At 41.0% G+C, this 24873-nt stretch overlaps 1 protein-coding gene across 45 annotated transcripts in view; it reads right to left on the bottom strand.

Moving 5' to 3' along the window:
* ARPP21 (cAMP regulated phosphoprotein 21) overlaps window positions 1–24873 on the bottom strand; it is a 155300-nt gene that overhangs the window by 51419 nt on the left and 79008 nt on the right. For 18 of the 45 annotated variants that reach the window (XM_072726357.1, XM_072726374.1, XM_072726383.1 and 15 more), the window contains 5 exons: window positions 21062–21294; window positions 13696–13926; window positions 5801–5982; window positions 4811–4915; window positions 3626–3886 (listed from right to left, as the gene is read on the bottom strand). In XM_072726357.1, coding sequence (XP_072582458.1) covers window positions 3626–3886; window positions 4811–4915; window positions 5801–5982; window positions 13696–13926; window positions 21062–21294 — 1012 coding nt within the window. The remainder of the gene's footprint in view (window positions 1–3625; window positions 3887–4810; window positions 4916–5800; window positions 5983–13695; window positions 13927–21061; window positions 21295–24873) is intronic. The other 27 variants (XM_072726360.1, XM_072726369.1, XM_072726379.1 and 24 more) reach the window with 3 other exon arrangements.

Raw genomic sequence — 24873 nt, 5'->3', positions numbered from 1 at the left:
AGCAGCATAATGGTTGTTATCTTAAAACAGTGGATTTTGTGTTTTCAAAATGAAACAGTCATCTACAACAACAAAAAGTTTATGGTAGTTTTAAATATTCTACCTAACATGAATTATTTTTCTAATGGATACACAAGTGAGATGTGAAAATTGCTAATCTCTAGCCAGCAAGGAGCAGGGGGTTGGAATTACGGAATATGGTCAAGTCTGTCAAAGCGCTTGGCGGAGTAATTGCACATAGCCAGTACCCAAAAGAATTTATGTTCAATCTGATAAAAGGAAATGATGTATAAAATATTGTTTATGTCACCTACTTTCACTTTCTAGTGACTGGGAATGTCTGATAATATTCTAATTACTTTGAATAAGATTCCAATCAAATGTCTCTTGAAAGGCTTTCTTGCCTGCCTCAGTTCATTTATATTAAGGCTGATCTCTTATTAATCTTAAAGGGTTTTTTCATTTCTGGGCTTCTGACCATTCTTCTATCATCTTCTTTAAAGTGTAGACAGAGGTATATCAGGACACATCCTACAAGTATCATGCGCACAAAATAAAATTACCAGCCATCTCTACTTGACACCTGTGATTTTAATGGGTATTTTATTTTCTGATTTGAGCATGTCAAATAGGAAATACTTTTATTCAATCTTGCAATTGAAACACACATACTGTTTTCCTGCCTTACCATAAAGTAGGAACAAAAGATAACTTAGTTCATGTTGAGCTGTGGTTCTGCAAACCCATGAAATTGTCATGAATTCTTTTTAAAGATTTTATTTATTCATGAGATACACCCAGAGAGAGGCAGAGACACAGGCAGAGGGAAAAGCAGGCTCCCTGCAGGAAGCCTGATGCAGGGCTCCATCCCAGGACCCTGGGATCATGACCTGAGCCAAAGGCAAACACTTAACCACTGAGCCACCCAGGTCCAGGTGCCCCAGAATTTTATGAATTATAATTCTGACTGGCAATATGGATATCCAAGGGTAAGAGACTGAACGAGTCTCCATCAAACATGGGTCAGTATCTGGCAACTAATTGATTGTACATTTTATTTATAGTGATTTTTTCCTTCCTATTCCTCCCTTTCTTTGTAAGGCAGTTAACAATAAAAACCCAAATAATCCTAGAGTATTAACAGGTTTTAGTTATGCTTTGGTAAATCATGGTGCTAGTAAAGATTACTACCATTATGCATCAGATCCTTCCTAAAATTAAGAACAACTATTATGGAATTTATTCATGTGCCTATATTTCTCTGTTCTTTGGGAAGAATAAAAGTTTGTTCCTTTAGGAAAGGAACTTGTTTCCTTGCTTAGGGAATCCTTTCTTGACTTGATTCAATATAAGCTCATAAATATGTTACCCAATCCTAGGGCTCTTCTCTCACATTCAATATGAAACATGAAAATACCTTTAGGGATGAGGGTCAGAGTTCAAACACTTGAAAAAGTCCTGATGAGCACTAATGGTTTAGATGAAAGTATGACGTCTTGAGGGAAGCCTCAATTTTTAGTACGTAGTTGTCCTGTTTTGTTCTTGGTTTTTTCCTTCCACCCTATCTTCTTTGAAACCCTGACAGGCTGTGCTAGAGGTTTGATCACCTCCATCCAGTTCCTCCCCCAAGCAGAGCATTGGTCAGCTCTGAGGAGTTAGAGCTCCCAATTATATGAAGCAAATAGGACATGGACACGTGGCTCACCCTCATCCTCCTCCATGGATCAAGGTGTTGAGTGGGGCCAAGAGGAGTCATCAAAGGATCCAAATGAAAGGTTGGAAGGGATAAAACAGTAAAGATAGCTCCCAAAAGGAGAAAATGTATATTTTCAACAACTATGTATACTTTAAAACACATGGAGAACCAAATTATGAGTAGATTAGGAGAGGAAGGAAATAAATGAGAAAGAAGAAGGAGCCTTATTTAAAACGAAGAAAGCCTCTTCTCCCCACCTTCTTTAAGTCCCTCTTTGCCTTCTCCATGTGTTTCTTCCTTAACCTTCCAGGGGGTGTTCAGAAGGCCCACGTAACACGGCAGACAAAACTGACTTCAAGGTTGTTAAGTAGGTTCACTCTCTGCATGCATTTCATGTATTTCCATATGCTTGAGGATTATACCTCAAGTTCTTTTCATTGTTCCATAGTTGAGTAAGCAAGCTTTAAAATGTTTACTAAATTGAAACTCACAATGGATTATATCCTGTACCTAAGAAGTTCATGGATGTCCAGACTGACCATGAAACATGAACATCTGTTTTGGGTTTTTTTTCTACTCCCCTCCCTTTCTATTTCTAAATCTTTTGAAGAAGAGATGAAAGCATTTCTGTTGCAGACACACCAGGGGTTCTGAGTTGTCTTTGCTCCTGTGGTGCACTAATACTGAAATTCATTCATCAAGGAATTTATTTTAAAAAAAGCCTTTTAAAAAGTCTCCAATTAAATATCTTCCAACTCTTCTCCTTGATAGCAGAAATGGGTAAGAACACTTAGATGCTGTTTAGGATAAAAGAGCTACAATATTTTCCCCATTAATTAAGCTGAAAGTATTTAATTTATTACTAAAATAATTAATATATTAATGAGGTCCTTTCTCCTGTAACTTAAAATTATTTTTTCAGATCTCCTTAAATCCTCCTAGTAAAGAGATACTGCAGAGAAGACAACTGAAGATGAACAATTAATTAGTCATCCAAAACAAAATGAACAACTGAATGAAAACCATTTCATGGTGAAGGGTTCTGCATGGCTTGAAAATAAAATAATTTATTCAATATGTTAAGGCAGTGAAACAAATAATACAAAGGTGACACTGTACTTTAAACAGCTCATCCAATGCAATATTTCTTAATTAGGATGGGATTTGCTTGGGATATATGTGCCTTGAAAATGGACCAGAAAATGCTTCTGTGCATTTTACATCTTGACAGTAATCACTTGCAATATTCTGCAAGGGATACCCAGGAGAGCACCAGAGATGTTTGGTGGTGAACAGTAACAGATAATCAGTCTTTGAAAAGACAGTAAAAATCAGTGATCTGTGGTGTCTTACATGCTCAAGTCAATTAAATATGATTAATGACTACCTGTGAGAGCATGCAGGAGCTCTGCCTCCCCCTTGGGAGAGGAAAGGACAGTGGATGTCCACTTTAGCTTCCTCTTTTTTATTCATAGGGGAGCTCCTGCCTGGAGCACCAGATTAGCTCCAGAAAATGCCTAAGGAAAAACCACATTTCTAGAGAGCATCAGGGGAGAGTTGAAAGTCCCTGAGGAGCAGGTTCTCTTCTTCCTTCCTGCTTTCAATTCCTAGGTAATCCAGTGAGCAAGACATTGCACAGGAGGGAATGCTTTCCTGCGGCTCCCATACCCACAACCTGGAAAATGGGACATTCCCTCATTGTATCACGGGCAGCTGGGTCAGTTTCACTAAACTTACTTTCTGAGCACCACAGCTTGGCACAACTGCTGAATAAGACAGACTAGGTCCTATACGTCGGAGACATCAGTATGGACCAGAAAGAGCAACACAGGTTGATCTGGTGATAGTCCATGTGGAAGTGGACATGTACATGTCAAAATACCCAACAGATAAGCTATAAGTCACAGGTGCAAGAAAAAGCATGCTTACCTGTGCTGGTGGAGGCTGTTGCACAAATCCCTGTGGTGAGGGAGGGGCCTGGAGGACTTGCTGGGAGATGGGAGGTCCAGAGCCTGAGAACCCCCCTGTAGGGAGCTGCTGGCCTGTAGAGGCAATGACGTAGCTTGTCTGTTGGGTTGGCTGTGCCATGAGGGACGGCGGATAGACAGGACCAGGTGGGGGCTCAGGAGTCTCTCCTGAGGATTGCCGGCTCAGGTTCATCTGGGTGAACTGTGTCGCCACATCGTCTCTCTGCACAGAAACAAAGAGGAAATTGGCAAGACCAGCTCAGTAATGGGAGAGGCACATGAACCACATGCTTGTCACTGTGGGTGAGGGAGGGTGTACAAATTGAAAACAATAACAGAAAGGAATTCTCTGCCCAGAACAAGAGAACATAACAAGGGACAACAGATTTTAATCATCCAGAGGATCAGAGATGGTAAATATTTGGCAAAATCTCCCTCTTTCAATGGGAAAAATAAATCATTATTTTTTAACTAAGGGTTCAAGCTCCTCTGGATGGCCCTGAGGCAAAGAGGGCTTGGTGTCCTGTCCTGAAGGGTTGGCTAGGCTTCACAGGAGTAACCACATCCTCAGCTTTCTGGAGAGAGGCAGAAGGGATTGTATTCACCATTACCCATGGCTGCTGCAGAGACAGAGCCACCATGGTGTCATCACTTATCATGGAGTATTTTTTACTTGCCTGGCCTGAAATTTAGTGCCAATGCTCATTTTCGCTGTCCAAAGGGACTTAGTGCATTGAGGTGAAAGGAAGGGAGAGTGGGGGATCAGGGAGCCAGGGGAATCGCCCGCATCAGTGGCACAGAGTGAAAACCACCCCAACTGACTTTAGGCTGTTTCCCAAGCCATCACACAGAGTTCGTGTGTCTCTCAACTTCTGGCTTCTAACTCCCAGGGTATTCAATTCCTGCTCAGCTGGTAAATTCTTAAAAGGGTACCCGATTGCAGAAGCAGCAAACATGGGGCAGACGACAGAATGGAAACCATTATTTTGGAGATGGGTTGCAGTGTTCTGGAATGAGACACTCACTCACGCCCTGTCACAGTCAGCCCAGGGCACCCACCCAGCATCAGCCAGCCCTGCACAGGAGCGGAAGAAAGCCCATGAACATGCTGTCTCAGGGTAAAGGTCACAAGCAGGTAATACGGTACCATGGGGAACGGCTGCGTTGGAGACACAGGCAGGAGGTGCTGGGGAGGAAAAGAGACCGCTGGGTATTGGACTGACTGGGAGGAAGCCTGCAGCCCCTGCACCGACTGGAGGAAAGAAAAAGCTTGATCAGGTAATGGGGAAGCACTGGGGGGTGGAAATCCCACAGGAAGTCTGTCTTATCAGAAACACACCACCCACGCCACCCTACAGATCCTCTTGGCTCAGTGCACTCCAGAGAGGAAAACCAGCCACCAGTGGAAAGTCAAAGCCATGCAGACCAGCCAACCAGCCTTGCAGGAGGCATGTTTTCTCGGAGTGAACACCACTTTAAGAAGTTACTGCCATACTTTTCATGTCATTGTTGTTAGTGAAATCTATTTGGTCTAAGAATATTGCCCAGGGACAAGAAGGAAGGGAAAAAATTACAAATGAAGTTCACTCTAGCAATCTATTCTGATTTCTGTGGCAATTTCCATGTGTGGCTCTAGGGAGGGAGGGCCACTCTACATGTCCTGAAGAACAGGCAGGCCACCTCAGAATTAACTGGTCTCTGTCCTTCCCATTGTAAAGCATTCAATATCATCCCTTTGCAGACATGAGCGCTTGGTCTAGGTTGCGAATGAGTGAGCAAGGTAATACAAAGGCCTGGTTGGGGTTATGACTTCAGTCTCCAAGATAGGCTCGTGATGCATAAAAATAGCATCTAGACCTAAAAGAAAACTTGGCATTCATTTTCGCTAGTGCAGAATGCTCACCATTGAGATCATTGGATGGGGCATTCATGTCTATCTAAACCTAAGGATCCAGATGAAATCTTATCAACCTGCTATCAAGGGCCCTAGGCTGCTAGGATTTATCTATCTATGAGTGGGTGGAGGTGGCCCCAATGGAAAATACCACCTCTTTCTAAGGCACCTTTTACTGCTCTGAGGACCACACAGCCTTTGTCTTGGAACACTTCCCCTCCCCACCTTCCAACCTGCTCCTACCTGAGTGACCAGTGGGCCTGCCATGTGTGGCTGGGGTGGTTGCACCTGCTGCTGTGGCTGAGGAGAAGGCTGTTGCTGTGGCGGCTGCTGGGATTGCCCCATCATTGCCCCTCGCAGGGGCTGCTGGCTGGTGGGGGGGTTGTATATTGCAGGGGTTCCATCAGGATTCACGAAGGGCTGGCCTGCAATGGAATTGTAGCTGGGTTCAGGCGAGCTTCTCAGTCTCGCCTTTCGCAGGAAAAACCATGCTGATAAGATACTCAGCAAGTAACCTAAGGTAAAGGGGCAGGGCAGTGGAAACCCAGGGCACCAGAACCCTCACCAATGTGAAGACTTTCCTGTTTATGACCTGTTCGATTAAGCCAGCTAACAGCGTAAGCCCAGAGAAATTTAAGAAGCAACAACTAAATGCACTGCCTTCAGAAAGATCTGCCAAGGCTGAGTGCATGTGTGTACAGTGGTGCCCAGCGGAGAGGGCTATGGACAGGCAATCTTCATGAAGCCATGTGTTTGCTGCCTGCACTTCATCGTTATCAGCAAGATTGCACACACTGAGAGATAGGGTCGCTTTCCCTCTACACATCCCAGGTACATTGGGTTACACGTTATCTACTAATACATTTGTTTTGCTTCCACTGGCCTTGCACCAACTCAGAACTGTGGTCGGTTCTACTGATACATACACAACAGAATATGCCACATCCACACACTCGCTCCTCTAAACAGACTCAACAATGAGCAGACAGGGATTTAGATTTTAATGGTTATGCATAATAAAAGTATCACAACACCATCTCCTGATGGTGAAGCAAATATACATTGTTTCGCTTTTTGAAATAATGGAATGGCTCACTATTATTATTACTATTATTTGAGGAGTATTTCATGGTTTGCAAAATAGTATCATTGGATCCTCAGCATGACTCTGGGAGGAAGTACAGTATCATCTCCCTATTCTGCAGCTAAGACAGTGAAGGCCTACTGGAAAGGAAAGGAAGCAGGCGAAAGGAAGGAGCAGAAGGGAGGAGAACAAGAGCAGTAGATGGATGGAAGCAAGGAAAAGGAGAGGGAAAGGAAGGGAGAACAAATCAAGCTCCAGTGTGGCAGGCACAGGGACAGGCACCCTGTACACACTGTCTCAGCTCTTCTGGTGACCCACAGATGTGCGATCTCATTCCACTTTAGAGACCAAAAAGAAAAAAAAAAAAACAGGGTTCACGTGGACTAAGCAGCTCACTCAGAAATGCCAAACCAGTACATGAGAGTCAGGAAAAGGCCCGGGTCAGAATGACTCTGAAATCCATTGACTTCCCATTACACCAAATAACTTCAGTGGATTATCCAAGTTTACATAACATGAACAGGCTACAATGAGGTACAAAGACAAACATCCAATCATAACTGAAAATCCTCCCAAGCAGATAGGTTAGAGCCTATTGTTCTGGGATGTGGGCACCATATGATGGCTAAGGAAGGCAGTCTTTTTCATTAACAATACATATTATTATTAATGATATATTAATCACCAGTGATGTGAATAAAATTAGCAAAAAAAACAGGTCAGAGAGTGAAAACATAAAAACTGACCCAAACAAAACAGTGCTTTAGTGGAGAAAAAAATATGTAGTATCCAACAAGAATAGACTGTTATAAAATGGGAGCTAATTAGCTACTGAACACTAAGTGAAAGAAGCAGGTCCCCAAAGGGCAGCTTTTAGGGAAATATACAACTGCATTTCTTCTTTTTTAAAAGATTTTATTAATTTATTCAAGAGAGACAGAGAGAGAGAGAGAGAGAGAGGCAGAGACATAGGTAGAGGGAGAAGCAGGCTCCCTATGGGGAACCTGATGTGGGGCTCCAACCCAGGACTCTGGATCACCACCTGAGCCAAAGGTAGACGCTCAACCACCGAGCCACCCAGGTGCTCCTGCAACTACATTTCTAATACATTCACGGTCAGGCAGAAGTTAATGGTAATGGAAGTCAGAAGAGTGAGACCTCTTGGGGCAGGAGGGAGTCTACCAGGAGATGTCTCCTTCCAGGTAGTATTCGCACAGGGGTTCATATATATAAATACCTGCCAACGCTACATGTCAGGTATGTGCGTTTTATAAATAACAGTGAGAAGATATTTTGGAGGAGGTTTGGAAGGCAAATGGTTAGGTTGTAGTGAAGTCAAACAAATTGACCCCAAACTTGATTTAAGCCCAGTTAGGAACTAGGAGCCTCAGGTTCCCATCATTACCTCACATTTTCAGCCCAAATGTACTTGCATGTGTGTAACATGAAACCCTTAAATGCTCCATACCTGCCAGAACTAAGGAAGTTCTGATAACAGTTTCATAACCAACTATTATGTGCCATGATGGAAGAGCAAATGTGCCAGAATTATAGTCACAGAACGACTAAATTTAGAGATATTTTTTAAAAAGTTACTGTTCTTCATAGGTGCATGTTTTCTTACCACTGTCATTTAATTTTAGCTACTTTTAATTGTTTTAAATACTTTTTTTCCAAAAATAACTTTCTATTAGATTTAAAATCTGCAACTCATTTTTTTCTCCCCAAAGCATCAACTTGGGATAGAATGAAAAAATGGTTCAATTTACAAAATCCCATCAGCCCATTTAGTGTTCTAATTCTTAATCCTCCTCCCTTTTTTATGGTAAAAAGAAGAAAATTTTAGATACCTAGCATTAAAAAAAAAACTTCACAGCAACTTTATAAGAAATCATTTCAAAATCAGTCTCATTCTGTGCTCACACACACACACACACTCACACACACACACTCACACACACAGAAATGGAAAGTAAAAATAAAATGATATTTACTATATTTTCTATGACTTCCAATTTACCCCGGTGAGAAGAAAGGTAGTGTGAAAAAAGGACCATAATTAGGGTGAAAAACATGATCACAAATCATTAAGATGTCCTTTTTGTAAAAGACTTTTTATTTATTTATTCACGAGAGAAAGAGAGAGAGAGAGAGAGAGAGAGAGAGAGAGAGAGAGAGGCAGAGACACAGGCAGAGGGAGAAGCAGGCTCCATGCAGGGAGCCTGACGTGGGACTTGATCCTGGGACTCCAGGATCACGCCCTGGGCTGAAGGCAGTGCTAAACTGCTGAGCCACCCGGGCTGTCCCAGATGTCCTTTTGATAAATTTTAGATCATCTGTGTGAAATATTACTAATGGGCTATGAAATAGGCAAAAGAAACATTTCCAGATAACTGCATATGAAAAGTACTCAGAACTTGGGTACTCTACACCTTGGGTGGAGATAGGTGGCAGGTTCTTCTGGAAGAGAAGAGAAAATATAAAGTACTGCTTTTATGCTCAGTAAGGAGAGGTGGAAAGAAGTGAGAAAGTCCCAAGAAAGACAGATGGCATGGAAGGGAACAGACACAATTTCCCAAGAGAATTAGGACAGGTGACTATTGGTTTTCAAGTCAGGCATGATTCTGGTGGCCTCTCTTAGAATCTGCTACTTTGGCCAATCCAGATGTAATTATAACTGAATATAGGCAAGTATTTGAATGACAGCTTCTAAAGACCAGAGGGGAAAGAAAGACTAGTTGGCCCTAGGACCATCCAGCTTAGAAGAGGTTTTCATGTCAGGAACTGCTCAAGCATGCCTGGCAGGCCCTGGCATGTGTGTTGGCACAGGTAAAGGGTGCAGAAGCAGAGGTAAATTGGGGTGCCATGAGCTGGCCAATTGCTCATTACCCTTAATACGTGGCCTTTGATGGAAAGCTTCTCCACTAACATGAATAATGTGCAGTAGATATTATTTTTTTAATATTTTATTTATTTATTTGAGAGAGAGAGAGAGTGAGTGGCAAGGAGGAGCAAAGGAAGAGGGATAGTCTTAGCAGACTCCTTGCTGAGGTCACAGCCTGACGTGGGGCTTGATCTTAGGACCCTGAGATCACAACCTGAGCTGAAACTGAGAGTCGGATGCTTAAGCCACTGTGCCACCCAGGCATCCTGTGCTGGACTATGTAATTATCAAATATACTAATATATGATTATTGAGTATCTGCATGAGGACCAAGACTTGGTTATCCATTCTAGGGCTGCAGAAACAAAAACAAAACAAAACAAAACAAAAAACTGAGTCTGATCCCTCCCCACAAAGTGCTTATAAATACGCTGGTAGTGAGGAAGTGAACCCAATGGCAATTCATACTAGAAGCAAAGTAATAAAATGCTCTTGATTTCTAACACCAAAGCATTTCTGCCACATACTTGGCAGAAGGGTATTTATTTAAAAAGATAGAGAGGGTGTGAGAAAAAGACTTTTCCTTTCCTAGTCCTTAGGAGGTGATCAATCAAATGATAAGGATGCTGCTGTTAACGGATAGGCAAAGGTTAACTCAGATCTCTTAAAGATACATTTACAGACATGTCACATACAAGAACTTCATGGTACATTTAAGAAAGAGGTGGAAAATAATAGAAAGAGGTGGAATCAGTTTGGATAAATAGTTGCTAGAAGTCCTGTGACAACTACAAAGTGGAGTGCTGTGAGAGACCATCAGGAGCATTTGAAAGAGATGAGCCCTAAAAGGCAGTTCAAAGCAAAGTCCCAGCCAATGGCATGCCCTTACATCACACACTTGTGAATTTGTGCCAGATGAAGGCAAAGTGAAATGGCAAAAACCACATATATGGGCACTAATGAGTACGTGGGGGATGTAATCCCTGTTGGCATCTCTGGATAGCTCTGAATTAAAAGAAAATTGCCAAAGATGAGCTTTCTGCTAAAAATCTCTAAAAGGATACCAAGTCCAAGACATCAGGAAGATCAAACTGGAGAGTCAAACCCAGGTCTGCCTTATAAGGATGAATACATTATACAGGGATGACTGAGAAAGAACCTCTGCAGCAACTCACTCATCCCGATGCTGGAAGAGCCAGGAAAGAAGAGGCCAGAGGTCCTGAGTTAGAAGCAGACCCGCTGAAAGCTGAGTCTAAGGCCAGACAAAATAAAAAATTGTGATTGCGTTTGAGGAACTACCAAGATTTATGTGGGTGGGTTGGTTTCAGGTTGCCAAATATTCGGTACTTAGGAAGAGCCAAATCAATTGTGCTGATAAAGGAAGTTTCATTTTGTTTCATTTAGTAGACACGACTGGAAGTCATCTTGGTGTTCTCAGATTATTGCTTGTCCTATGCCTGCTTGAGATAGATACTTTAGGAATAAACAGAAAGCAGAATCAGACCCGTAAATACAGAGAACAAACTGGTGGTTGCCAGAGGGGAGGGGGAAGAAGGGATGAGCACAATGGGGGAAGGAGAGTGGGAGGTACAGGCTTCCAGCTATAGAATCAATAAATCATGGGAATAAAAGACACAGCATAGGGAATGATAGATATTATTTCAATACTATGTAATTATTGAGCACATGTTAAGACTACTTTGTTATCCACTCCAGTGAAGTGAAAAAAATAGCCAAGGATGGCCCCTTCCTACAAGGAGCTTATAAATGTGCTGGTGACAGGGAAATGAATCCAAGGGCTATTCACACAAGAAGTAAAGTAGTCATGCGCTGTTGGTTCCTAACACTAAAGAATTTCTATCATGCATTTGGCAGAAGAGTATTTAAGGAAGGGTGATAAGTGTGGATTTAAGGAGTTTACAGCAATGACAGAGAAGGATGAGTTCCAGTCCAAAGAAGGCAAATTTCCAGTTTCCATAGCAGAGTCAAATGAGACTAAATATATAGATGGATGAATGGATAGACAGACATGCACACATATACACCATAGACATGTATACACATATATGTGTATATGATACATGATGGATCTGACCATCATGTGGTTATGGTCAGTTAACTGACCACATATACACATTTGCATATTTTCAATTTACAAAAATAAACACATTCTAGGGAAAAAGAAACATCATTCACCTTACATCCCACCACTCAGTCATGGTATATAGAATATTAATACATTTTCCTTCTGATCTTGGGATATTTTATTTGTCAAATCAGAGATGTGTATACAGAGAAGCTGTTCAACAATGTTGTTAGATCCTTTTCCTCAGTTAGGATCCTGCTTCAAAAGAGGTATTTTGATAACAGCTCTAAGTGAGTGGATCCAATAAATAAGAATTAGGACTGGGTACCAGAAAGCACTTTATTTCTTTTTCTATTATAAGCAAGATTATGCATGATAATATACACATAACACACGCACAACCATTATATCATTACAAATCATATTTCTTCATTATGCCCTAAAAAATACTATTAAGCTTTTCTGAAACACAGCAATTTTGCTTAAAACAAATGACTCAAAACTAATGTTTGTGTGTGCTCTTGTCTGCAAGCCCTCTGTCTCAATTAAAAGTGAAGGGATTTAAGCCAACAGAGTCAGACCATACTTCTATCAGTGCCCAGAGTAATGACTATAATCCTGGTTTTCTTTTAATTTCCTTTTAGTGCTTACAATGATCCAAATAAAATAAAAGCAATCTAATATTCTCCTTAGAAGTATCTATTTTGAAAGCTTTCAAATGGTTTTCAATAAAATGATTATGCCTTCTTTTCCCTCAAGCTTACGGCATTTTCAAAATGTCTCAATCAAACACCATGCCTTGAGAATGTGCCATATGTTTTCGTGAAAATGTAGCAATTATTCAAGTAACTATTTTACTATCATTCTCATGTTTCTCTGAATTTCCTAATTACTAGTAGTGCTATATACGTGAGAAGATTGAGTCAGATTGCTTTTATGAGATTCTCATTCACTTTTGCATTTTCAAGTTTAGCTAATCACAGAAATACCCTGGAATCATCAAAACCAAACCTTAGATATATGTTGAGACAATTCAATTTTTTTTCCAATTACTTATAAGGGCTTCCAAAGAGGCGACTAGTCAATGTCAAGCCTTATAACCCTAGGTTTCCCACCACGGCACTACTGATATTTTGGGCTGGATAATTCCTGTTGCAAGGGGCTGTCCTGTGCATAGTAGGATGTTTAGCAGCATCTGGGGCCTCTACCTTCTTAGATGCCATTAGCAGCCCCCTCCTCCCTCAGTCATGATAGTAAAATGTTGGTGGATATTGCCAAATAGCCTTGGAGGTGTGGGCACAATTGCCCCTGGTTGAGAAGTTTCCCCCATGAGGCAGATGCTTATTAGTCTATTTACCCCCTATTTACTGATTCTTTGGAATCAGTGTGGAAGTTAACTGACCACTGGAGAAATGAAAAAATAAAGAATCATTCATCATGAAAATATGATCATCATGAAGTCACCATTTTCTAAAACCTCCAATTTTACAAACCTCACCAAAAAAGTCTAGTCTTAGAATCCCTAAAATAAGTAAGAATTTGCTCCCTATGTCCTATTTGTCACTGTCATTCCTTATTCCCCAGCTAGAACTGGGTGAAGTTCTAAAGCAAGAAAGCAGCTTCAATAGGTAAGAATCTGCTTGTGTGTCCCAATCGATATCTCAAGTTTGTGAAATATTGGATGCAAAAACACTTTTGATATAATAACAGGCTAATCTGGGATTTAGTCTGAGAAACACAGTATTTTAATTAGTATTTCCCAGATCATCACTCTATGTCTCTGGTCTTAGCTCCGAGGAATACATGAGACACACCATGGTCAAGACAAAGAGGACAGAGAGAAGAGTGGATATTTCTGGGAAGAATCTATACTAATAACTACATATCAATATTGATATCATTAAAGAGATAGAGATTACAGCTATAGATATGCTCTTCCTAAATCAAGACCCTATACACTGGTTCATGCACCTAGCTCTTTTGCTCAGGAACTTAAAGAAAATTTGCTGATGAATTTATAAGCTCAAACACAAAAACAGAACTCTGATCTTGAGTCCCTGCCATAGCAGAGGTAAAGAACTCACCTGTATGCGGATTCAGAAGGATGCTTCCGGGTGGGATGCCTGTTGCAGCCTCAAGTGGAAGGAGGATGTAGCTGGTGCTGGGGGCTGCTTGGCCCCCTGCTCCACTCTCCGGGTAGGGCACACAGCTAGGAGAGCCAGCGGCCACGCTGGCAGCCAGGGGTGTGCTCTGCAGGGGGGCGTGGGTGCGGGGCAGAGACCCCGAAGAGCCAGTGCTGCTGTTAGACTCAGAGCCTGCCACAGAGAAAAGGAACAGAAAATCATCCAACACAGAGAGCTCCGGATCTAAATGCTTAGTTTACATAATCCATCCTTAAAGAATGAGAGGTGAATACAGCAGGACCAGGGAAACATTTGGGGCTCACATTTTATTGAGATATCTGCAACATATGTTTCTGATGTGTTGATTTCCTAGGAAAAGGGAGGTTAAGAATGAGCACTCTCCTTCAGCCTCTCACATGTCCTTAGGATGGTCCTTTGGTACCCTAAAGGTGCCGACTCAGTGCCTGGAGATGCCCAGGAGTTATTAAAGCCAGGGGGCTGTCTCATTGGAGTTAGGAGAATAAAATGCGAGGTGGGTATTAAAGAGATTGTAGTTTAAGAAAGAGTCTAAGAATGTGCTGATCATGGGCATAGCTCTAAGTAAGGTGCTGGTCCTCTAACATCCATAAAGCTGCATTTTAAAGGGGCACGGCCCAAAATAATCTTTTCCCCTCAGATGTGAGTAGAAGAACTGGGTCACTCCTTCTGAGGGTGTTTAAGGTATGTATTTCACATAAATCTTATGAATATGCCCAAGTGGCAGACCCTAAAAGGGCTTGGCCTTAACAAGAATGCTGCATCATTGTTTAGATGACACAGAAGAGTAAAATCATGGGGAGGTTTGTAGACTGTATATTTTGTAAATATGTAGGTAATTGGGTTCCAAGGTAGAATCTAACCCAACCGTCCCCTTCTCCCTCTACTGTGGACAAAGAAACACCTGTTATATCCCACGTCCATTAGGCTGTACCTGCCCTTCACCACCACCAGGGCCAAGCAGCTCCAGCACCGTTGACCATCGCTGTCCTGGGCACTGAATATTAACCAGAGCACTGGAGAGAAAATGCACCAAGTGACATTTTGCTATCAGTGAATTCTAACTAACAGATGATCTGGGTGATACCACAGGTTGCAATAAGAATTTTAAAAACTATTTGTTACCCCACAACCAACAATCGATGTCATTAAAAATGCATTCTTCTGTGTTATTAAAGGGAAATCATATATCAGAAAGAGTTAACATTGTTTTCAAGATCCTAAAATGTGTCCTTGAGTTAAACTGGAGACCTTTAAAAATAAGTGATAGGAATGCAGTATGTAATTGCAAAGAAGAAGGGCCACTGGAGAGTTTAGAGGAAGACATAGTTTTCCAGGAGGAGGACAGTGATATTTATTAAGCACTTAGTATGTGTGAGCACCTGGATACACTGTGATAATAAGTACTATTACTGGCTACACAGATAGGGAAGTTGAAGGATAGAGAAATCCAATAACTAAAGCCAACTGTATAGCTATGGACAGAGAGGGATGTGATCTGGGTAGGCTGATCTAGGTTTAACTGTGACCCAACACTGCCTCCTGAAAGCAATCATATGCATATGCAGGGACTGCCATGAATGTTCTCAGCTGGGAATCTTCTCTGCTTTTCCCGAGACTTGATTATTAATAATGATAAAGCTATAAGTTAACTCAGGATGTACCAATCTGGTTTAGAACGCTGGTGGGTTCTGAGTAATGTATGGGAGAAAAAGAATCTAAAAGGAGATCTGAAAATGCTAAGAGTAGTTTTGAGAGTGTATCGCTGACACGATGCCCCCAACATGGAAGCCCCAGTGCAAATGGTAGAGTGTGTTTGTGGACTCACCCCATGTGATCTGATGCTACATACCAAGTCTGACACTAGTGTGGAGGGAAAAACAACAACAGTAATAAACGATAACAAAACTTCCAGGCCACAGACAATGAAGTTCATACAAAACAGGTTCAGCCCACCTCTGGGCTAAGAGGTCAGACAGCAGTGGGAAAGGGTCGGGACTAAGTAGGCATGTCCTGAGTAATTCGAGGTGTCAGCTAGTGCTGGCATGGGGTATCAAGAGAGGGGACTGATGTACACAACTGATGTGCCACTCTGGGAAAACCCAGAGTGTTTTTTTCTTTTTGGCTTTCAGAAAGTGGCTATGCATCACTGATGTGCAATGTCATGTCCTTCTATCAACTGGAGAAAAGCAGTACCTTCAACAGGAACAATGAGAAAGTGGGGTGCAAAGACAATGTAAAGAACCTGATTCCACAGGTTAAAAGGATAGAAAGGAGACAAATTTAGCTTAAACTCTCAACACTTGCAAAGATGGAGACAGTGAACCCTCATTAGAGGGGTGGCTCAGCAATCACCATGCAGCCAGGGTTAGTAACTGGCCTTTTTGGCTGGCTTACAACCAACTTTGAACAGCCTGTAAGCATCAGTCTGTGTTCTACATATAGCCAGTGTTACTTCAGTGTTACTGAAGATCTTGATCAAAAAAATGGATGCTAGCAATGGTGATGAAACACACAGGATTAGAAGTGTTCAAAAAATAAAAAAATAATAAAAAAAAGAAACTGATATTTGAGAACTTTACTGCTTTAGGTGTTGAGAGGCAAAGTGTGTCCAGTCACCTTTTCTCAGGGACGTAAATGTTAACAATGGCAAATATTTAAACAGTATGTCTACATGACAAGCACTGTGCTCATCACTATGTGAATTACCTGGTCTCATTTTCACAGCAACCTCATTTTGAAAATGAGAACTGATCCTCAGAGATGTTAAGTAAATTTCCCAAATATACTTCACGTATGGCAGAGTCTGCATTCAGACCCAGGCAACAGGACCTCATGGACCACACCCTATGCTCAGAATCATTTGAGTGACTTGCAGGTAGGGCCAGGGTCCTGACCAGGACTATGCCAAGTTCTAGGAGATATTGCTCCGAAGTGGAAGCTTGATTTTTAGGGGCAGCTGGTGGAAGGTGATGACTGATGGTGGACTCTGGTGAACACTCAAAAGAAAGATAGGAAAGGGAAAAGGGGAAAATGGGGGGAAAGTTGTATAAAAGATTGCAAGGCAAAGCAAAACTGAAAACTGGTCAGAGAGGAAGGGTGTGGGCAGATTCCCTTGGAGTAGGGAGCACCCACTCCCCAGGGAGGAAGCATCCTTTTAGTTCTTGTTTGGCCACTGACTACTTTTTTTTTTTTTTTAAGATTTGTCTATTTATTTGAGAGAGAGAGAGATTGTGGAGGGGAGAAATAGGGAGGGGGAGAGTGAAACTCAAGCAAACTCTGCACTGAGCCCGGAGCCCAATATGGGGCTCCATCTCACAACTGAGATCACAACCTGAATCAAAACCAAGAGTCGGATGCTTAACTGACTGCATCCCCCAGGTGCCTGACTACTTCTTCAGACCTTTGTATCCTCTTTTGCAAAATATAAGTCACTGGACTAAACGGTGAGTAGCTATGAGGACAATGGCCTTAAAGTTCCTCTCAGCTTGACCAACCTTTGGATTGGCTTCTTTCAGAGGATTGTCCCTCTACCTCCCTTTTCTTAGAGCATTTCTGCCCCTTCAGGGTGTAAATCTTCCACTAGCCGCTTACCCATTTTACAATCAGGTATGTCTTTCTTACAGATTCAGGGGCCATCTCTTTCAAATGTAATAATCAAGAGAGCAAGTGCTTTTGTCTGCCGGTTTCTGTGGGAGGGTAGAAAGAATCCTGACTTTGATAAGTTCCAATTAGCAAGGATGATTTCATTGAACTTACCAACCCCTGTTTCCTTGCCCCAGTGCTTTTCCAGTGGTTCACTCCAGCACTTAAAACTCCCCTGCAATTCACTGTACAGGGTGGAGTTCAGTCTTTCTCTCCTTGCAATAGTTTTGACCCTGACTGCAATAGTCATGAATAGAGCCTTCTTTATCTGTTCCTTTGGTCCGATGCAATTCTTCTTTTATAAGGACCCTGAACTATAAGTAGTTTTTCCTGAATTAATAATTCAAGAAAATGTTTCTAGATTCAGGGGTCAGAGAATTCAGTATCATGACTGAAAGCTTCTGAAATTTCAAGGAGAAAGAAATTGCATCCAGTCTGCATTAGCGCTGAATGAAACTAAATATGAAGAAGAGGACGTGATAGAGAGATGAGGTGTCTTGCACTGCCTCTAAAAGTACTCTGGAATGTAGATGAGGAAGGTGACAACAACAAGGATACACTAGGATCCTGAAAACAAAATACCACACCATGTAAAATTGCTAAAACAAATCATAAGGATATCTTATCTCTCCAGAGCAGTTGTTCTCAAAGTATGATTTGAAAACAAGCAATCTGTGCTTTCATAAGTCCTTCAGGTGATTCTGGTGCAGTTAAAGTCGAGAACCCCTGGTGTGGAGATCGAGAGAGAGGACTATAGTAAAGCAATGTCCTCTGGCCAGGGTGGAAAGAAATAGATGTCTACTCATTTTCTAACCTCATTGCTATGACCAAGAAGCAGCAGAGGGTACAGTACAAGCACTGTTTTTGTCCTCTCCACATCCAGGAGGATGTCATGACAAAATGACGCAGTCTACCTCTGTAGCTGTGCACTGGACATCTGGTAGGTGATTGTCACTAAGCTCAGTGTTGGGGATACATGAAGGGAAAGACAGCCCAGGCCTTTGGAGCATGTGCTTATACGTTCAGACTTCAGCAATAAGCTCTTTATAAAATGTAGGAAAACATGTTCCCACCTGGAGAGAGTCTCATCATTATCTATTTAAAGCTTGAACCTATGTAATTAGAGGAGGAGAAGAGTAACTTAAATGTCACAACTCCAGGCTTGGTTTCTGAAAGGTCAAAAAAAAGTTTGCAATTCCAGTGTGAATAATGAGACAAAAAATTAAAAACTTGCACTGTTCTGAAGATCCATGACAGCAAAACTGACAGCTTTGCTTCATAAAACCATCCTGGGAAATTGTAAGTTTGTTTTGACATTCTATCTTGATCGCCTTTAATTTTTTTTTTCTTTCGGTTCCTGCACCTTGACAAGCTTTCAAAAGGAGACACTTAGATTAAAAAGGAAAAAAAAAAATGTCTGAGGCACTTACAATTTCTAATCATTCTTCAAAGAACATGGCATTTTAGCGTTCTTGAAGTGTTTTAAATGTTTCCAAAGAGCTTTTCTTTGGAAGTGATTGGGGGGTGGTGTATGGAGAATGATGATTAGTTTAAAAATCTTAAGAGTTCTTTTGGTGTGCTGGAATTTTTAAGTGCACCGTTTAAGGTCCTTGGTTTTTGCATTTAAAGATTTAAAACTATTTAACCTTTCTTAGTTTACAGGAGCTCAAGTGCACCACAGTGGGTTTTCTTGACTTCAGTTGCTGCAATAATGGGATATAAGAGCAATTAATTAGAGTAAGAAATCAAGAATTCAGCAAGCGGTGATATAACAGAAGGCAGAAGGCAGTGTGAGCCCACCTGAATCTCTCCAAGGAGCAGGAAATATGTATATACAGTAGTGGCTGTGACTAAATGCTATTAATTTTCTGCCTGTGTAGGGAAACACGAGATAATTTCTTAGGAACATGTTCAGCAACACAATTATGTTAAACCATTAGCATAATGAGCCTAGATTTCAGAGTGCCCCCTAGTGTGAGTGTGAAGCTTGGCTAGGAAAGTATCCAACAGTTAGGGCAACCCATGTCTAATCTCTGGTTGGTGTTAGCCATTCACATTCCCCTCCCTGTCCTGCAACCCCCAGTATGTGCGACATCCAGGGCATGTCGATGAATCACAGCTCTCAACCCCCACCCTAGGCAAAGCCAAAACCAAACAGAAACATTACAAATCATAATCACAAACTAAAGTTCATGGAGAACTACTGAATGGTCACCTGTTACCTTCCTGGGATTCTAAGAGATATTTTGACTGAGACCATTTGTTAATTTGAAAACAATGGTGAGGGATTCTTGGGAGACAGAGGAGCTAGGAATGGCAGACCTGTTGAGGATTTTTGGACTCACATGAACCCCATGATATTAATGCTTCCATCAGTTTAAAGTTGTTTCTAGGTCATGGTCCTAACTTGAACTACCTACCTCAAAAAGATAACTATTCACTTAGAAGAAAACACAAGGTAAAAAAGGGGAGGGAGGGAGAGAGAGAGAGAGAGAGAGAGAGAGAGAGAGAGAGATGCCTGCACCTGGCTACTTGGAACTCTAAGCCTTTCTGAGGCTCACTTTCCTTTTCTGCAATGCAGGGATGGAAGCATTGAGTAACAGTAATAAAGATAAACATGAACTCATGTTTATGGAGGGCTTATAACCTACTTTAATTGCTCTGTGTATATTAACTTCATAATAACCTTGCCTTATAGGGACTACAGTTATTCCCATTTCTCAGATGAGAAAACTGAGACACAAATAGGTTAAATAACTTGCCCATAATTATACTAACAGCATACCAAAGCAGCAACCCAAACTATTAATATTGTAATTATCTTACAGTGTGGTTTTAAGAAACCAATCACAGTATTAAATTTTTTTAAAAAATAGCTAACTTTTGTTAAAAAGTTATCATGTGCAGGTGCTTTTGTAACCATTTGTATATAAATAATTGAATTTAAACATATAATAGCTTGTTGAGGGGGAGTAATGTCATATTGTATTATAACCTACATTTCATAGTATCAAAGTTGAAATGACATAGGGTCACTTATGTCAAGAAGTTTTTAAATGGAGTCAGGAGGCCATTGAGGAGATGGGCATTAGACTTGTCCTCACCTGCAGAACTGTGAGCTTTTGAACCGGACCAGACTGCAAATATGCCAAAGACCCAGCCCAAACACCTGCAACATGCTTCAGTAAGAGACAGCTTAGTGATGGCCTTTGAAAACAATTATATTCCATCAAGAACAGCATTGTGCCATTAACACCAACAAAAAATTCTTTGTAAATAGCATATACAAGAGTTCTCTTTTTGCTTCAAAAACCTCTGACTTCTCCCAGGTGGGACTATTTGGGTTGCTACCCGTATCTGTGTACCTTGAATTGTAATGCTTTCATTCCAAATAAATGCTCTTGCTCAGTTATTGACTCCTGACAATTTCAGATTGACAACAGATAAGGAAGCTGAAGATTAGAGACCTAGGCACACAGCTAGCAAAAGACAGGATTGGTATTTAAATTGCATGCCCTAACGCCCCCAGGTATCCCAGCAATTAATATCACCATCATTAATTAACTGGAAGCAAAGGGAATAATGACCATACCAGTTGGGTGGAATCTAGAAAATACAATAGGACATAAACCCATTCAGTACTAACTACCTGCTTTGGACAATTTCCCGGTACTCCTCGTACTGGATGTGCTGTCACCCCTGGTCAGCACCGTGATGCCCCCAAAACTTGCCGTCTTGGTCATGGTGGGCTTGAGATTGCGATTGGAGCTGTCTGAGTCTGTGCTGCTCCAGGCCCTCTGGTGGTCCGACCACTTTAGCTCATTCTCCGAGCTGCTCTGTCGACTCCCAGAGGTTCTCCCGGAGCCATCTCTGTTGCCTCTGGAGCACAGCCACCGGAAAGATGCACAGGGATAGTGTTACCTTCCATGAGCAGCATGAACATAGGGTGGGACCTTTCTTGGAAGAGCCATCTCCCCAAGACCCTTCTTGCAACCCTTCCCATGAAGCCTGTTGCCTTACAAACAGTGCCACATATACTTCATTGATGTGCAGATGGATAACATATCACATATAATATGCATGTTTATAAACAGAAAAACCAAACCTGGAAATATCACACCATCCCTCTGCCAGTGAAGGAGAAACAGGTAGGAAAAAACATGGTATAAAATACAGTGGTTAACTTCTCTTGTGGAGAGGAGAAGAGGATAAATTTTCCTGACCTAAGTCAACAATGAATCAATGTTTGGGAACAAATAGGATCTCAAATGATTCTAGAAGCAACTCCCACTGAAGACAAGCTTTGTCTGTCCCTTTAGCATTAAAGAATTGGGACCATGGGAAGATGCACACAGAACCAGTGAAGCCATTTGTTATTCTCTAACATTATGAGATGTCTATCTGAGTTCATTAGGGCTTTGACAGCATAGAAATCACAGAAATTATTCCGTTAGCCTAGGGTGAGAGTTTTGCCCAGTGAGTTTAACCTTCTTGGGCAGAGGAAAGCATCTTTTAATCCTTTTCACATAGTAAAACTTGTGATAATAACAACACCAGTATAAACACTACACTGACATGACAATTTCTGAGAGGATCAATGGAAATGACAAAGCTCCACAGGTGAAAGAACACACTGGTTCAAAATTCAAATTGAAAAAGAGTGAATGTATTGGAAGAGATCCAATAAGCAGAAGTGAATTCTGAAGACACCAGAATATCTCTATGTTGGACACAAAAAATCACATGTGTTTTATAGAGAAAGTTGATGAAATTTGCATTTTCATTGGTTTCCAATCTGCTTAAAGAAGAACTTAGTGAATATTTTCAAAGCTTTTCCTGCAGTTAGAAATAAGACATGATGAAAATACTCTAAGATTATTCTCATGGCTTACAACTAAGTAAAGGGCAACATAAATCATGGGCAATAGATACAACCTCTAATTTCATGATCACTAAGCAATGTGGCATGCTCAAGTCTTGATCCAAATCTCACAGATGTGGTCAGTAGCTTTGTTAAAAATATTCTTCTAAAGACAACAGTAGACCCTGGAGATGTTAGGAGTTCACACATGTGATTGAAATGCTCACCAACCAAATTATATGGAAGGTACACAGAACATTTTAAGTCTTGTTTCAACTTTACTTAATCAACGTTTTTTCTGTTTTATAAGAACTTAAGATGGTAAATAGATCCAAGAGATAATAAAAATGAAATGGCTCATCTGTGATAGGAACTTTGTAAAATGAGGGGAGGACAGCAAACTCACAAAACAAAAAGCACTCAGTGCCCTGCTGTCCTGCATCAATATTTTCTTATATTCTCTCTGTTAACACCTCAGGGCTTGCTGGGCTTAGAAAGAGGATCTAAAAAGAGACCACATTGTGAGTAGATAGAATCACATACCCACCAACGGCCAGGTGGCTTGAGTTCTTAAAACTTCTCTTAAATTCAATAAAGCCAGAGGAGGTAGGGTAGAGGGAAGAAACGGCCTTTTCTAGGGTGTTGTGTTCCATTCCTGATTATTTTCTTTTTTTTTAAGATTTTATTTATTTATTCATGAGAGACACACAGAGAGAGAGAGAGAGAGAGAGAGAGAGAGAGAGAGAGAAGCAGAGACAAAGGCAGAGCGAGACGAAAGCTCCATTCAGGGAGCCTGATGTGGAACTTAATCCCAGGACCCCAGGATCATGCCCTGGGCTGAAGGCAAACGCTCAACTGCTGAGCCACCCAGGCGTCCCTGATTGTTCTCCTTTCAAGTTCCAAATTCAACTTTATTCTTTTTGCATTTAATTCTGATTAATTTGACTTGTTTTTGATTAAAGCCTGGCAAAAATCATTATTCAGCAACTATGAATGCACCAGGGATGTGACAATAGTCACAGTTGTAGCTAATTTGGAATACTGCATATAGGAAAAGATTTGGGATAGTCCTTAGCCTCAGCATATAGGATGCCTCAGAAGGGGGCTCTCCATATGCAGGTGATGATCATGAACTATGCTTGAGTTTCCCTCTCCCTATGTACCTCTGTGGGAGGACATGCCAGTGTGGCTGAGCCTGTCTGCAAAGGAGTATCTATCGCTATCCTTGGGTGCAAAGTAGTGTGCTGGAGTTGGCAGGCTTCACTCTGGCACTGGGTAACTCCTCTAGACTTGTGCCACTTGTTAAGCCAATAAGGCAAACTAAGATTTCCTTAACTTTTTCTACCTCTACTCCACCAATTCAAAACAGCATCCCAAATTAAGAGCTGTCAAAATTCCCAAAAGAGGGAATTTAGGTTGCTGCTTTAGAGTTAACATTAATGAGATTTATAATAATGCATCTAATTCTGATTTATGGATCCCCATTTATACACTGAAACAATCCTTTACAGCTCCATCTACTGATTATTCACCTTAGCACCCACAAGACGAGGTCCAGAATTGAGTTTCATATCTATTTGGGAGTAGAAGCATAGACTTCATAGACAAGCATAACCACAAGTGCCTACCTATCTCCTAAGCCAACTCTTGTTCTTTTCCTACTAGAAACCAGAAAGACAATAATAATGAAGTGTCTGCTCATCAAGAGAAGTTGGCCCTGGTGTATGTAATGAAAATTTGATCCCAGAGTAGTCATAAAGCATATACTCTTCAAGTTCTATTTCTCTGCTGATTAATATAAATAATATTTATTTTCCTTCATATCTGCACATGGTTTTGTTTTGTTTGCTTTTTACCAATTTAGATATGATGTATGCTTTGAGTTGCTTTTACCATTATGCAGATGTCTTTGTGCTAACTCATCTTCCTGAGTTTCTGTGTTTGGTGACTTGGTGAGTGATGCACTCATATTAGAGTTGACTGATCTGAGTAGGTGGTAACTCTGGCTAGGGACCAGATTTGGGCCTGTGTAAAACCAAGTGGCCTACTATAGGGGCAAGAACTCACATTTCACATATTCATCGGCCTAAATAAACCAGGCTGTGGTGGGAGTATAGGAGTACTGGTAAATTCTTCTTGTTCTCTGGGGTTTGAGAAGAAAAATGCCGTGTTATCTTTTAATCTACAAATGTGATAATAAATGTTCCATTGATAACAAGGGGAAGGCAATTAGGCTATGTAATTCAATCTAGAAAAGTGAAGGAAATTTTTAAAAAGTATTTTTATTTCTGCCAAGCTGAAAAGGGAACAAATTAATTCAACTTTTCTAATGATGAGGTCCTAAATTCACATTTACTACAAAAACTTTCTGAGCACTCAATCCAATAACTTTTTTTTTTTTTTTGGTCTTTTCTTCTTTCTAAGAGAGCAAGAGGTTTTGTTTGTAAACAAATAAGTTTTCTCCTTCCTACAACAGAGATGAATCCTAACATTCATAAAAGCAGTAATATATTAAATATATATAACATATTGAGTACATTGATAGCGTTATGTATTCTTTTTGCCCTATAGTGCATATTAGAAGTATATTTAATAGG

The sequence above is a fragment of the Vulpes vulpes genome, chromosome 11 (genome assembly GCF_048418805.1).
Source record: "Vulpes vulpes isolate BD-2025 chromosome 11, VulVul3, whole genome shotgun sequence".
Classification (NCBI taxonomy): Eukaryota; Metazoa; Chordata; class Mammalia; order Carnivora; family Canidae; genus Vulpes; species Vulpes vulpes.
The sequence above is the reverse complement of the archived record's forward strand: the minus strand, read 5'-3'. Positions and strand labels throughout refer to the sequence as shown.